This window comes from Rhipicephalus microplus, chromosome 3 (assembly GCF_043290135.1).
Source record: "Rhipicephalus microplus isolate Deutch F79 chromosome 3, USDA_Rmic, whole genome shotgun sequence".
Lineage (NCBI taxonomy): Eukaryota > Metazoa > Arthropoda > Arachnida > Ixodida > Ixodidae > Rhipicephalus > Rhipicephalus microplus.
The window spans coordinates 51435007-51449839 of NC_134702.1; the positions used below are offsets into that span (position 1 = coordinate 51435007).

The 14833-nt window shown below is 44.4% G+C and overlaps 1 protein-coding gene across 1 annotated transcript in view; it reads left to right on the forward strand.

Moving 5' to 3' along the window:
• The first annotated feature begins 876 nt into the window (after positions 1-876).
• LOC119174534 (ankyrin repeat domain-containing protein 27-like) overlaps positions 877-14833 on the forward strand; it is a 39266-nt gene continuing 25309 nt past the window's right edge. The window contains exons 1-9 of the mRNA XM_037425486.2: positions 877-1268; positions 1552-1657; positions 1967-2003; positions 2127-2200; positions 5921-5976; positions 7171-7239; positions 7357-7412; positions 9174-9330; positions 11315-11391. Of these exons, the coding sequence (XP_037281383.2) occupies positions 1221-1268; positions 1552-1657; positions 1967-2003; positions 2127-2200; positions 5921-5976; positions 7171-7239; positions 7357-7412; positions 9174-9330; positions 11315-11391 (680 nt within the window). The 5' untranslated portion in view covers positions 877-1220. The remainder of the gene's footprint in view (positions 1269-1551; positions 1658-1966; positions 2004-2126; positions 2201-5920; positions 5977-7170; positions 7240-7356; positions 7413-9173; positions 9331-11314; positions 11392-14833) is intronic.

Sequence of the window (14833 nt, forward strand, 5' to 3'; positions counted from 1 at the left end):
CTAACATTTACGCCTGCGTGTCTGTGGATTGATTTGCCACTTTTTGTTATATGCGTTTAGATGCCCCATCAAACGCAGAAATTGACTATATATCTCTGTCCCGAATCGGTGGCAACACCAGTTGACACCGATTCGGGACAGATATATATATATATATATATATATATATATATATATATATATATATATATATATATATATATATATATATATATATATATATATATATATATATATATATATAACGTTGACAGAACATTGCACGGAATCATCCTGCCACAAGGACGTCATCACAGGATGATTACGTCACTAAGTGGCGTCACATGATCACGTCATCACATGATACCATTTGTGTAGTGTTACCGCATTGGTTACCGCTTGGTCTACAGCTTGCATGGTGAAAGGCTGGCGGATCGCGGAAGCTGTGCAAAACCATGTTAAGAGCATACCTTTTCGAGGGGTGTGGGTGAGGTTCAATTGGATCAATACGTCGACGAGATAAAAAAATTAAGACAGCTTTCACCTACGAGTCATTAAGCGTATGCAAATGGGACCCTGTGACCTCTTTGCTCGTCAAGGATGCAACGCTCACGTGTTCAAAATGTTGCACGTGAATGTAAAGCAGTGCAACTTCTCATGATTATGTATTGTACATATATGTAGGATTTAGCGCACAACAGTGATTTCGATATTCGTCAGATATCCGTATGAACCAGGGTATCAGCAGCCCTATTTCAGCCAACGTTATTCCCGCTAAAGATGCTTTGATTTGTTATGTTTACCAGCGCCGCCTGCAGGCACATAGCGCGACAGGACGCTCGTTGACGTCAACTCGTCCACATGCTCCGCTACCGATGCGATCCGGAACAGATGTTTGCGCTCACGGAATGTCTGTAGTTTCGTCCGTTTCGTCCGCTCACTGGCTTTGTTGGACGGGCGCCGCGTTCCTGGCTATTCGAGAAGACGGAAGAAGCGCGCCTGGTCTGCGAGTCGATCTATCAGAATAAGCCCTGTGTCATCTGCCTTCGTCGAGCCGGGCGGCAGAATGTGTAACGTTATCAACACGCGTCGCCCAACGCCTTGAGTCACGCCGCTCCCTACGTCAGACCACGGGCTTTCGTTTTACTGGCAGCTGACGTAGAGCATCGTTACGGTGCGATCGAACTCATTTTGAAGAGCTTTGAATTCTCCAGAAGGCCGTACTAACGCCACAAACAAGGATGTCCGGAGACGAACTGGAGTGCAACGCCTTTTACAAGCTGTTGCAGGTAAATGTGTTCTCATTCATTTGCGGTTGGTAAAAGCTTTGTCCTTCTTTAATGACGTCGGTCATCCGTAACTCTGCGTCATTTCGCTGTCGTCCTAATCTCCCGTTACATTCTGTGTTCCTGCTTTAAAACGTTGTTCCGTGTTTGGGTCAATGCGCCTTGCGCATCTGTCCGGATCCGGTCATTTGCCAGCGTGATATGCGATCAGTAAAGGTGGTGGATTTCACTTGCTTTTGCAACCGCTTACAGCTGCGTGTATGTCTTCTCTTGTTTTTCTGCCCAGACGACGTACCGATCTAAGTACGAAGAGGCTCAAGCCAATTGCTGGCTCATATGCGTACCTCACTCATCGTCGCTAAAAGGAGTGAAAATAAACTCTAGATTCGTCGGTGAGTGGAACGAATATTATGGAAACCGAGTCGCACCTTATCTGCCTGTTACGGTAACAGTTGTGAATTTTGCTGACTGTGATTCTTAAGTGTTTCAGAGCAAACTGAAATGGTTATGCAGAGCATGCCTTGTCATTCTGGTGGATAGTACTGTTATGCGCAATGGTCATGTGTTCGACTGCGTAAATACTTTATTATTCTTATGATAATGGTAACATGTTGACACATATAGGCCGAATAAAACTTCCTGATAGTAGGTAACAGAATTTGATCAGTTTTTAATAATTTTTGGCATTACATTCTCACTAGATGCCCATATCCTGAGGCCATCACCACTTTTCAAGGGGTGAGGAGGAATTCTTTACATCTTATATTGTAAAAAAAAGAGAAGAAAAAACACAGCAGTGTATGTGTAAATGTAGCTATAAGCTGGTAAGCAATATCAGCTGTTGTCCATTTCTAATTGCAGGCAGTACACATTCTCCGGAAACAATTTGCAAAAAAGTGTTGAAGTTGATGGAGCGGAAATAAAAGCTATTTCAGGTATGTATATGTCTTTGACATTGGCCATATTGCAAAAAATAACTCGTAAAAAGGCAAAACAAGTTTTAAGCTACTTGACAGAACCATGAATATATAAATTCCATTAATTTCTCAAAAAGTGGTATTTTATAATTGTGTCAAAATAATAATATAATAATGGGCCTCACCTAAGTAGGGTACCCGGGATAAATTTTTATCTCATGGGGTCCTTTAACGTTTGCTGGGTGTCCTTGCAACACAAACTGTTGAGGGGCCAGTTGCTACATACTGACATTGTGCCTAGACAGTGTCCTTGTTTCATAGTCAGGTACTCTTGCCTTGTGGTAGCATCAAAATGTGGCTACTATGTCTAGAAGTCTACCTCACATCCTCATGCTTAGTAGTGTAACTTCTTAGTTGTTGATACATCATTGTGATTTCACAGTTAAAAAAATTTCTCTTTAACCGTGCGAGTTTTTTTTTTATTAATTCCAATGCTCTTACTGATAAAAGATCTATATGGTCTCTCGAGTTGTACACAGCATTGTAGTGGACTACAATGTTTTGACATTGCATCTGTGGTATCAGTTGATGTAATAATTATTTGAAGAAGCAAGATAGTAAGTAAAATACTTGACAGTGATTCTGAGTCTGAGTGAGTCCACTTTACGAAAACTTTTGTGAATCCAAGTGAGTTTTGTTGAGAAAAATATTCATGAGTGTAGTCAGTCTGGAGTCTAATGGTGTCATCCATTGGCAGATTCAAAGCACTTCCGGTAATACTTTCTTCTGTTCCATGCGGAACAAATCCATTCCTTTGGCAGATTGTGAGTAATCACTTTATGTTCAATTGGCGGAACTGGAGTAGTTCCTTTGCGAGATCCACTCCACGGAGCAACTTCTTCTACTCTGCGAAAATCAGCGGATTCGACCGGAAGTCGCAAGCACCCCATGTCTTGAAACAGTGCCATCTATGGGCACTTCAACGAACACCGGTCCCGTCGGTTCGCCTCGCGTCGGAGCTCGCGTTTTGCTAGCTTAGTGTCGCTGTGCACATCGTGTCCACTCAAGCAAGAAGAGAGACGTGTGCTTCGCATTTTATTCTGGCCTTGCCATTTGCTCCAGTGGGAGGGCATGTGTTCCATTGGTAGATCCCCTTCCGTTGCGCTCTACCAGTGTGGAGTGCTCCGGCGCAGAGTTCGTCGGTCACTCCAAATCCGCCAAGCGATGACACCAGAGACGTGTGCTTCGCATTTTATTCTGGCCTTGCCATTTGCTCCAGTGGGAGGGCATGTGTTCCATTGGTAGATCCCCTTCCGTTGCGCTCTACCAGTGTGGAGTGCTCCGGCGCAGAGTTCGTCGGTCACTCCAAATCCGCCAAGCGATGACACCATAAGTGAGCCCTAAATACAAAATATATTGCTTGAGGGAGTCTTAAAGAAAGAAGTGTAATCGTAAGAGCTTGTTTATTTTCTTAGAACACTAATAATGAGAACAGACAATCATTTTCTGTTATCATTAATTGAAGTAGTGTGAGTGAGCTCCACTTTTTATTGCCCACCTATGGTCCTTTTCACTCATCTTCAGCATTGATAAGAGCCTTAAATTCGCTCACCTCCATACTCAAGTGTATGTGAATATATCTCAACTCACTAGTGTTGATGCGCCACTTCAATATTTGTTATTCAGAGAAGTTAATTAAAGGGACATTAAAAAGGAAAAAGATTTTTCGCACATTAGTAAAGTACGATTCGACAATCCCGAAAATACCACTCTCATCGTGACACGACACTTAGTAAGCGAGAAAACACATGAAAACGCCGGTGGCGACACCACCTTGAAATTCCCGGACCAAACACTGTGACGTCAGAAATTTCGATGGCGTCTACCGAATCCTACGTAGCTTCCAATAGATAAATGTGAAGTACATTGTAATCTTTGGGTACCATAGACTTAGCAGATAAAGTTTCAAAAAATTTCATTGAGCCAATGCCAAGAAGGTGCTGAAAGTACTTTTTGAAATTCCTCATGTCATGCACAGAGATTTCAAGCAAGATGCTTAAAAATGAAACTTCAGCCTTGATTTTCTCTTCTAAAAATGAACTTATGATAGTGAAACGTATTACATTAGAGTTGTCAGAGGGCAGTTTGCCAAATCTAAATCAAGTCATTGATCCTCTTTAATTTCCCTTTAAGGGGGAGTGGGTGCATAAGCTCACACCACAATTTCTTTCACAGAAAGTTCTTGGTAATACTGTCTTCTGCGAGTCGCATATTTTATTGTAATATGCTTACATGATATAAACTGGTAATTTGAAGGGACAAAATCAAATGGCATAACATAGAGCACCAATTATGTGAGAAATTACTGGTAAACAACACTGACACGAAGGTGAAAAATTGGCCCTGTATTTAATCTGGCAGTTAATCTGCAAAAGTCATCGAAAGACGATATTCTTGCGTGTAGAGAGAGTGAACAAAACATTTATTTGATGTTCTGCTCAAGAAAATCGGTGAATGGTATTCTGGAGGCACTGCGTTAAAGTGCCTCGACCGTGCAGCGGAGGCAAACGAGCGCATCAAGTCGCGTCACACATGAGACATGACCGCCATCTGGCAGGTTTTTTTTAAAAACAAAGCACGTGGCTCTGAGATGGATGTGCGCGCCCGCCTCAGAGGTGATAAAGTGTAGAACGCAAGGCAAGGGGTAGGTGCTATCACCGTCTCGTTTTAGCAAAGCGTTGGAAACACTCACCTTTCCGTGCAAGCGTTGGATGGTCAGTGCAGCATGATAAACGCTACGGTCCTTAAAATTACTTATGTATGCCTTTTCTAGTGAAATGTGCACATGCAGAATATATACATAATGTTATGGTGCCCCAGACACGCGCAATAATTTCTTTTTAATCGACAATTGCACAAGTATTAACGATGAATCTTGAGCAACATAGGTGGGCGTTGCGGATGGGGTCGGCCAATTCAAATACCTGATGCTGTTAAGAGAGGACAAACAGACAAATGTACAGATAAACAGACAGACAGACCAAAATTTTTGCGTCGAAGGTCCCCAACAAAGACTGTCGTCCTTAAAAACTAACTTTAAAGTCCGAGGGAGCCTCCCAGAGCAAAATATATTTGCTGAGGGAGTCTGAGTGAGCTCCAGTTTATTTGCCGACCTATGGTCGCAGGCGAACAACATGTGGCCTTGCAAGCTCCTTGCGGCACTATGTAATTTGGGCGTAATCTCAGAAACGGATAATAGTTTTATTGATGTGTTTAGAATTTTGCTGCGTTCTGAGGGAACGAGACAGTTGTTAAAGCGATTTTTTTAGAACTAATGCATGAAAAACTTCTGAAGCAAAACTTTTTCAATATCTGTAATGTCATGCCAATAATACTCTGGTGTGCCAGTTCAGGTGAAAAGAGAAATATGATCCTTGATGACAGCTACTGACAACTGTCCTTTATAGATATTGTAAATGCAAATGGACCCTTAGAAAATGTATTTTTTTCATGATAACTTTGGTCCCATTGGTCCATAGCAGTCTTTTATTAAGTCACTGTGTTTATCAGCAGTAACAACGCAATATGCATAATGAATAGGTGCATTGAATATGCAACACACATAGCACGAGCACATAGAATCTCAGCATGTTCATGTCAGAGGCATTTCATGCATGCATGTTTTATTTCTTCAGCTTTTCTAAACAAATATTACGGTACTTTTTTTTTGCCCTCTAGGTTTTCCTAACGAGTTCACTGTGAAGATTCTCGGCGAAGAGCTTTGCTACAACAGGGTATGGTATCCTTCATAAGAGTGTTTTCAGAAAAGTTGAGAGGTTCGCTATTCATTCACGCTTTAACTGAGCCCTTTTTTTTTCTTAATGCGTGACATTTTAGGTGATTTTACTAGCACATGTGATCAGTGTGCCTAGTGTACACTCGCTATAGAAATATTCGTGCTTCCAGCTTTTGCAGAATTGTTCTTTATGTTGTTGAGCAGCTTAATGTGTGTAAGATTTTTATGTAAGTAAAGTCATGTCTTAATGTACGTTCTTTCACATGGTTATTAATATGAGTACACTCAACAAAGGTATGAATAGTTATATTATAGGCTAAGTATTCCGGCTGTAACGTTCATGCTTCCTTCGGTTTCTTTTTTTTACCAATTAAGAATAGCGTGTTCCTGCGTGGGTATCGAATCGGTATTTGGGCATGGGCTGTTTATTGCAACTGCAGTAGAAAGAACATTCCAACTAAGGCAATTCATGTTTATGATTGATGGTCCTGTTGGCTTGTCAACAGGCAAGACAATGCTTCCACAAAAGCATGCTTCTTTGGTGAGTCAACCTTGCGGCTACAATTTTTTTTTTAAAGAGAAAAATGAATGTATTGCTAGTTATGACTGGAAAGGCATGCAAATAATGTACAAACGAAAAAACGTGAAATTCTTTGGACGAACCATTACTTAGTCACAACATTCTGACTCTGTTTTTCAAATGCACTTCGCATGCCAGATCGATTGCTGATCTTTGGACCTTTAGGTAAACGCTCTAGTATTTTAAAAAATTTGCTTGAAAAGTGCTTCAAGAGTAATGGTGTTGAATTTGTTATTCTGGAACTGAAGTGCAATCTTTAAATGGTAGTACCGCCTGCAACCTGGAATTCCTGCATAAAAAAAAAGTTGTTCCCATTACTAGAACTTAATCGTTTTAACAGGTCCCATCATAGACTCGCTCATTGTGGTATAGCTTGCAGTGTCATAGCATTTTGATCAGTGAGGTGATTGTGCCATGTAAAATATGAGAAAAATTGTTATTAGCATTTGGAAATGTCGGTATTTTGTATGGCGGTGGGGGACTGAAGCTGCCATTAGAACATGGCACTTGTCATGTGATAGTTCGTGCTTGAAATATTCATAAGCCTCCTTCACCTCGAAAGACTTATAATGTGCTGTAGTGTAATGTAGCTGCTCTGTAATCTGATTGCAGAAGTACAAGCAGTACAGAGTTCTGACCATAAGCAAGCCTTTTGAAGGTGCGTCGGCCGATTCGGGCATGGTAAGTGTATCGACTGTTTCGTACAGTCACTTGAAAACATAAGGCAACTTTTTAAAATATATATATATATTCCAAATATTGCATTCCCACCTGCATGCTCTTTCTTTTTTTCCCTAGGAAGCCAACGGTTCTCTCACGCCAGCAGACTTGGAAAAGTTTCTGTCTCATAAAGAGTGAGCTTCCTTTCAGAGTCCCTTTGGGTTTATGTGAGATTTGTTTAACATATTTGTTGACTACTTGCAGGGAGAACCTTTGCTCCTTCAATTGTCCGCCGCAGTGGATCGGTGGCTAAAGTGCTCGGCTGCCGATCCACAGGTCCCGGGTACGATCCCGGCCGCGGCGGTTGCATTTCTATGGAAGCGAAACGGTAGAGGCCCATGTACTTTGCAGTGTCAGTGCACGTTAAAGAACACGGGCCGGTCGAAATTTTGGGGGCCCTCCACTAAGGCGTGCCTCATAATGATATTGTGGTGTGGGACAGGGAACCCCAGATATTATTATTTGCTCCTTGAATGGCCCACGTATGGGCTGCTTATAATACTTGGAATGTCAGGAGTGCATGGGCAATCTACTGAACAGGACACTTACAATGTAAAGGGACATTTGTACTTAGAACGTAAACAGTGCACGGGGTTCTTACTAAGCAGGGAAGGCATCAACCAAACCTTAGTGTAGGCTTGTTTGTTTGCTGGACTGAACTAAAGATTAAATAAATGCTGCTCTAATCACACCATTCGAATGGTACGATGGCAGTTGCTGGAGTTCCACTGGCATGCAGGTTTGTGGTGTGCATAAGTCAACCTTATAGGTGCCGTTTTCTCTTGTGTTCGCTGATGCAGCATGCTAGAGCATCGTAGCCATATCGAGATCGGTGTTTTTGAAGGTGTATCTCTTTTCTGGAAGGAACTCTAGTTTTTAAAATTTTTGCTTCTATTCGAACATGTTAGGTTGAAAATTCCAATTCTAAATGCCTAACGCTTACCGGTGAGCTCACTAGTGCTCGCTGTTGATTACCTTGTCCCTGTCGGTTGTGGCACTGGCAAAGTAGTGAATGCCAAATGTGATCCCCGCTGCGGCGGCTGCATTTTTGATGGAGGCGAGAATGCTGTAAGTCCGTGTTCTCGGATTTCGGTGCACGGCAAAGAACCCCAAGTGGTCGAAGTTTTCGAAGCCCTCCACTACAGCGTCTCTCATAATCATATGGTGGTATTGGGATGTGAAACCCCACATATTATTATTATTATTATTATTATTATTATTATTATTATTATTAATATTATTATTATTATTACTGCAAAATGTACACAGCGAAAAATGGATGTTATAGTTAGCATGCTGGGTCAACATCATTATTCCTTTGGCTGGATAAAATGCTAGATGTAGCAATAACAAAATAGCATAGAAATAAAGCAGTACCACGTTGATATAAAGCACAACCTCATTCATGGACCATGGACATGAATTTCCGTGTGGCTATTTTTATAAAACTTTGTAATCCCATGTTACAGGATTGATAATGGAGTGGTGTGGAGGATGGTGGACAACAGAATTTGTGAAAAATGCAAAGCCCGGACATATTGTCTTTTATGTGTGGGCTGGGCGTGCAGTAAACAGAAAGAACGCACTTCACGACAGCTCGATGCTGAGCGAGTTTGGGCATAGCATCTTGGTGGTTATTCTGATAAGGGTTCTGTACAGCCCTAGCATATTGTAATCTTTGCCTGATGAGCATTCTATAAACTAGCAACTTTGCTTGGGGTGACGTACAAGGTAACAAGAGCAGTTAACTCTCATTAGCATTGCTTTTTAATTGAGACAACTACTTAGTTGTCCTGAGAAAGGGCTTGTTGACTTGATGTATCAACTGTGTAAAGGTGATGTAGAAGGCTAGCACTTGGTAATTCGGTGTGCCCCTCACTGCTGTTCCTTTGCAGGTCCCTGACGTACCTTCGGAGTTTGCCTGAGTCTGCTCCGCTTCTCAAGGAGTTGGACAGGAAGCTGGAGAACTTCTGCGGCACATACATGATCCTGCCTGCCTACTTGCATGACACAGCACAGAAGCTTAAAGACATAGTCCTCTGGGCAGTTGATGTGAGTGCCAGTTGACCACAGAACATCTGTTGTGGTCACCACGGAAACTCTGAGAGTTTTCTACAGTGCCTAATCTAGCATCTTCTCGTTAGTAATGACGCAGTTGGTTGCATTAGCAAAAAATAAAAAAGCAACGCTGAACGTCGTCGGGCAGTATACTGTAAAACCGCTGTAAAACCGCTGTAAAACGCTGCACGCTGTAAAACCGTGCATGCACACATGGCACCGAAAATGAAGAGTGAACGACACGCATACCACGGAAGACTATTCGGTAAAGCGCTCTTCATATGAAGCGCGGCCTCACATACGTGACATTAACTAAAAGCGTGACAACGCAAAGTGGCATCACCAGTGTCTCTTAACGTGCAAGTCAGAGACTTTTGCAGCAATCGAAGAGGGGCACTGCTTACGCAAAAGTAGCTTTCTTATTTTGTTTTTGGTTTAGGGGAAGGGAAGAGCACATCCGCACATGTGCCCACAGCAGCAATAACGGCGGCAACGCTAACTTGAGGGGCGTAGTAAGCCCACCTGCACGCCTCGCGCACACCCACACAAAATAATGTGCAATAACGAGCGTTCGTTCTCACTTGAAAGTTGCCGAGCAATGCCGCCGCCGCTTCGCGCTTCGTCGGCTACGGTGCAACCATGGAAGATGCAAGTTCGTGCCCAAATGGCAAAATCTGGGGCAATATTTCTAGATTGTCCGTGGCGAAAATTTGTTGCATCAAGGATGTCTCCCGCTGTTACTTCGTTACATAGAGGTTGCAAGAACATGTGCTTTTCTGGAGCACATAACAGCAGAGAATAAAGAAATGTTGCAATATTGAGGAATTCGTATATGGAGGTTCTTCATAGGCAGGTTTACCTGTACTGCATTTCACTTTAACTTTATGAAACGTCTTGCCAACCTCGTATAAGGCATCGGGTAAGCGGGAGGGACATTGTCAGCAAGAGCCAAATGATGAAAGGCAGGGGTTGGAATTTGGAAGAAGAAAACTAATAACTGAATTGGGAAGGGCTACATAAATCAGTAGAAAGCTCTTTCATTTATGGAGAGCATTCTCGTGCATGCTGCGTCGTTCATTGCTTGGGGCTCTCTTTTCATGTTGTCTCTACGCGTGTCAATGGCTTCCACTGTTAACGAGTGAATGACTCATTTCCTGTCTTGCTGCCACCAATGACCATCGTCGAATTCTAGCTAATTTATCTTTCAGTGCGAATGTTTACTATGGATTCAAAACATGAAAGCTCGATAGTTCATGAATAGTTTACTCTTGAGTGAACCATAGTAGTTTGCGTGACTCAAGTGCAGTTGATGTCATTGCTCAGTGACGGCATTTTATAATTTCTCAAGCATTCCGAACACTTCATATCGTGAGTGATTTTCATCGGTGCTGATCTCTATAAAATTGCCAGTGTGACACAGGTGCAGAAATCAGCATTTCATTGTGAAGTTGTGAGCTTTGACAAAAACACATAAATGTGTTCGTGGCTTTGACGGGGAGCAGGTCTTGAGCTCTAGTCGAAAAGCTTCATTGCATAACTTCCCTATCCAGTGGATTGGGCAACTATTCTTTGCTAGTTCGTGCATTTTCTGCTTGTACTTCTCCCATGCGACGCCATCGAGCCCATTCATGTAGTGGCTAGACAAAACTCTAAACACATATGAAGGAACGCACAAGAAATAATAGAGCAGCCAACTCAAACACGTCGGGCAAACACTGCCAAGACTGTTGAAAGAGCATTGCCGGAAGTGCCGCACTAGAAGTCCTCTTGAGCAGGACATTTGGCAGAAACCAGTTTATTTACAAACTCTGAAACCATCTATATGGATCTGTTTTAATAACAATGCAATCGTATAGGATGTTCATTAACCTTATGGTCTTGGGAGGTGAAAATCAATCCAGAGTGTTTGTACCTTTATTACAGTGGCAATTTTATGTTTTTTTTTTCTTTTTGACGCTCATTTGGTGTGTTTTTCCAGGCCTTCCAGAAGTTAGAAACACCACCTATACCAAGTTCTGGTGCAACCTTTCAGAGGTTATCTTTGGCTGCAGAAAGGTGCAGTAATACTTTAATTTTATAGCCTTATTCATTTCATTGCGCCCCGCCACGGTGGTCTAGTGGCTAAGGTACTCGGCTGCTGACCCGCAGGTCGTGGGATCAAATCCCGGCTGTGGCGGCTGCATTTCCGATGGAGGCGGAAATGTTGTAGGCCCGTGTACTCAGATTTGGGTGCACGTTAAAGAACCCCAGGTGGTCGAAATTTCCGGAGCCCTCCACTACGGCGTCTCTCATAATCATATGGTGGTTTTGGGACGTTAAATTCTACAAATCAATTCATTTCATTGATTGCCACCTAATATAGAGCACATACGTTGGTGAGAGCAGGTGGTTTTTGTTTTTGGTATGTAGGCAAACCTAACTTTTTTTTTGCAGAAGTAATTTCTGTGGCTCCCGGCTATTCGTCACAGAAATAAGTAGACCTTATCAGCTCTTTAACACTGTAGTGATTCGATCTGATACTGGCAAGTGAGCATCAAGGCACCGTTATAGATATCAAGTTTTTAAATGATACTTTTGTAGAGAGGAAGAAGATTATGTGCCGCAGTGGGTCACGCCTTTAGCAAGAGGAGCCAAGCACGAGCGTTTGCCCCGAGTGCTGTGATTCCTGGGTCCGTTGCTGCCGCCCGCTTTTCGGATCAATAGACCTGCTGTGCAAGTACTACTTGCCCCAATGAACCCCGTTTCAGAGTGGTGAAGGTGCGGGGTAACTCAACCTGGAATTCTGCAGCAGGAAACTACCTGCTATCCCAGAAATGGATAAAGAAAACACCCAGCAAGGTATGACCCAGCCTCTGATGGTCATCGTGCCCACTGCGCTACGCAAGCGCGATCCACCTTTTTTCGACGGTACCGATGAGCAAGACGTAGAAGATTGGCTGTCGACATTTGAAAAGGTAGGCGCAAGCAACAAGTGGGACGACACATCGAAGCTGCAATATGTACCCTTCTACCTGAAAGAGGTAGCGAGTCTCTGGTTGAACAACCACCACTTGGAATTCGCCACTTGGGGTGCTTTTAAGCTACGCATTACGGATGTATTCCGTCGCCCCGAGGTACGCAAGCTCCGTGCCGAACAGCGTCTACGGGGACGCGCACAGCTTCAGGGGGAAGGCTTCACAAGCTACATCGAGGATGTGCTCGACTTGTGCAAGTTCCTTGATCCTTCAATGATCGAAGCAGACAAGATCAAACACATCATGAAGGGGATAGATGACAAGGCCTTCCAGATGCTGCTGGCCAAGGGCCCCCGTACCGTGTCCGAACTCGCCACTCTTTGCCAGAGCTTCGAGGAATTGCGCAAACAACGGCCACCGATGAAACTCTCGCGGCATTGACCCTAGGTAAAGACCACAGCACAGTCATGTCGGAAATCAAACGATACGTGCGCGAGGAGGTGGTCCGACAACTTTCGTGTCTGTCGTATCAACCGGCAACAGAACCCTCTTCTGAGCGTCTCGCGCCCGCCATCAGACAGGTAATACAGGTGCAGGTCTCTGAGGCACTGCCGTCCGTCTCCCAGACAACACTTGTCACCGCGCCATTTACTTACGCTGCTGTTGCTGCTACTCCACCACGACCTCCACTTCGGCCGACTCCCCAGCCTCTATTAGTACCAACGACGCCATTGCCAGCAACACAACAGCGCTATAACGGAAACCCTTGGCGCACAGTTGACAATCGTCCAATCTGTTACGCATGCGGATATCCAGGTCACGTGGCGCGCTTCTGTCGCCGGCGCTTCGTAACGGGCACGGTTTCAGCCCCGAGGTATTCTGACGACTCTTTCCCGGCCCCGTACAACGCGCAACGAGAAGTGCCCCGTCAATGCGACCGACAATCAGTGCAACGCAACCCGTCCCCATCTGAAATAGACCACCACCCTGCTGCCGACTACCGACCATTCGCTCCCCGTCGCTCATCCTCACCACGCCGCTACCGTCCCCGCTGCGTCGACGACCAAACCCCGTAGAGACGGAAAACTGACTGCCGCAGCTCCGGAGGCACGAGCTGCGAAATCGTCGCATTGTAGATGTCCTCGTCCGTCCCCCACAAACGTTCTGGAACTGTTTGTTGAAGGTCTACGAACTCTTGTGCTTGTTGACACGGGTGCCGCCGTATCTGTGATGAGTAAAAAACTCTGCCGTTCGATACGAAAAGTAACGATGACGCCTTCCAACGTATTGCTGAATACCGCGAGCGCGCAACCTATTCGACCAGCCGGAGCATGTACGGCGAGAGTAATCATTCAGGACATCCTGTACCACATCGAGTTTCTCGTGTTGGCCACTTGTTCCCACGACGCGATACTTGGATGGGATTTTTTGTCACGCCACTATGGCGTAATTGACTGCGCTCGCACGCAGGTGAAATTTTCTGTGTTTTCTGATGCGCCATCTACCGACAATGACCTCACTCACCTTGGCAAGCTTCTTGTTGCTTCCGACATAGATATTCCCCCTCTTAGTGCCATTGTTGTCCCCATCAATCGCACTGAATCGTCTGGCTCTACCATTGTGTTCTCCCCATCTGACATTTTCAGTCGCCGCCACGGTACGTCTCTGCCATACGCCGTTCTGCCACCTCACCAAGATACTTCCGGAATTGTCGTTTGCAATCCCAGCTCATGCCCTCTCACCTTAAGAGCTCACGAAACACTGGGCTATGTTCTTCCTGTTGATGACATCGTTATTGTGCCTATTGAGTCCCACCACCCTGGCCAGCAACTTCAACTGAACGCTGTTACTCCTCCTTTTACGCGGGATGACTACTCCTCGGATATCTTCAATCGTTCTATCGACAGCAAGCTTCCTCTGGATCAATGGAACCAGCTAATAACCCTTCTGCATGAATTCGGTGATTCATTGACCTTCCTCAAAAGGCACCGAGTCAAACTAACACCGTCGCTCACACAATCTACACTGGAACGCACCCTCCTTTGTGGCAACGCCCCTACCGCGTATCACCCAAGGAACGAAGTGTAATTGCAGAGCACGTGGACGATATGCTTCAGCGCGGTGTCATCAAGCCATTTTCTAGCCCTTGGTCTTCACCTGTTGTGCTAGTGAAGAAAAAAGGCAGTTCGATTAGATTTTGTGTCGACTACCAGCGACTGAACAAAATTACACGGAAAGATGTGTACCCTCTTCCCCGCATCGACGACGCTATCGATTGCCTACAAGGTGCCGAATTCTTTTCTTCGCTGGACTTACGTTCAGGTTACTGGCAGGTTCCGATGGCAGAGTGTGACCGTCTCAAAACGGCGTTTGTTACGCCGGATGGTCTATACGAATTCAGGGTTACGCCGTTCGGTCTGTGCAAAGCACCTGCAGCGTTTGAACGAATGATGGACAGCATTTTACGCGGCCTTAAAAGGCAGATATGCTTATGTTACCTTGATGATGTTATCATATTTTCTCCTGATTTCCCTACCCACGTC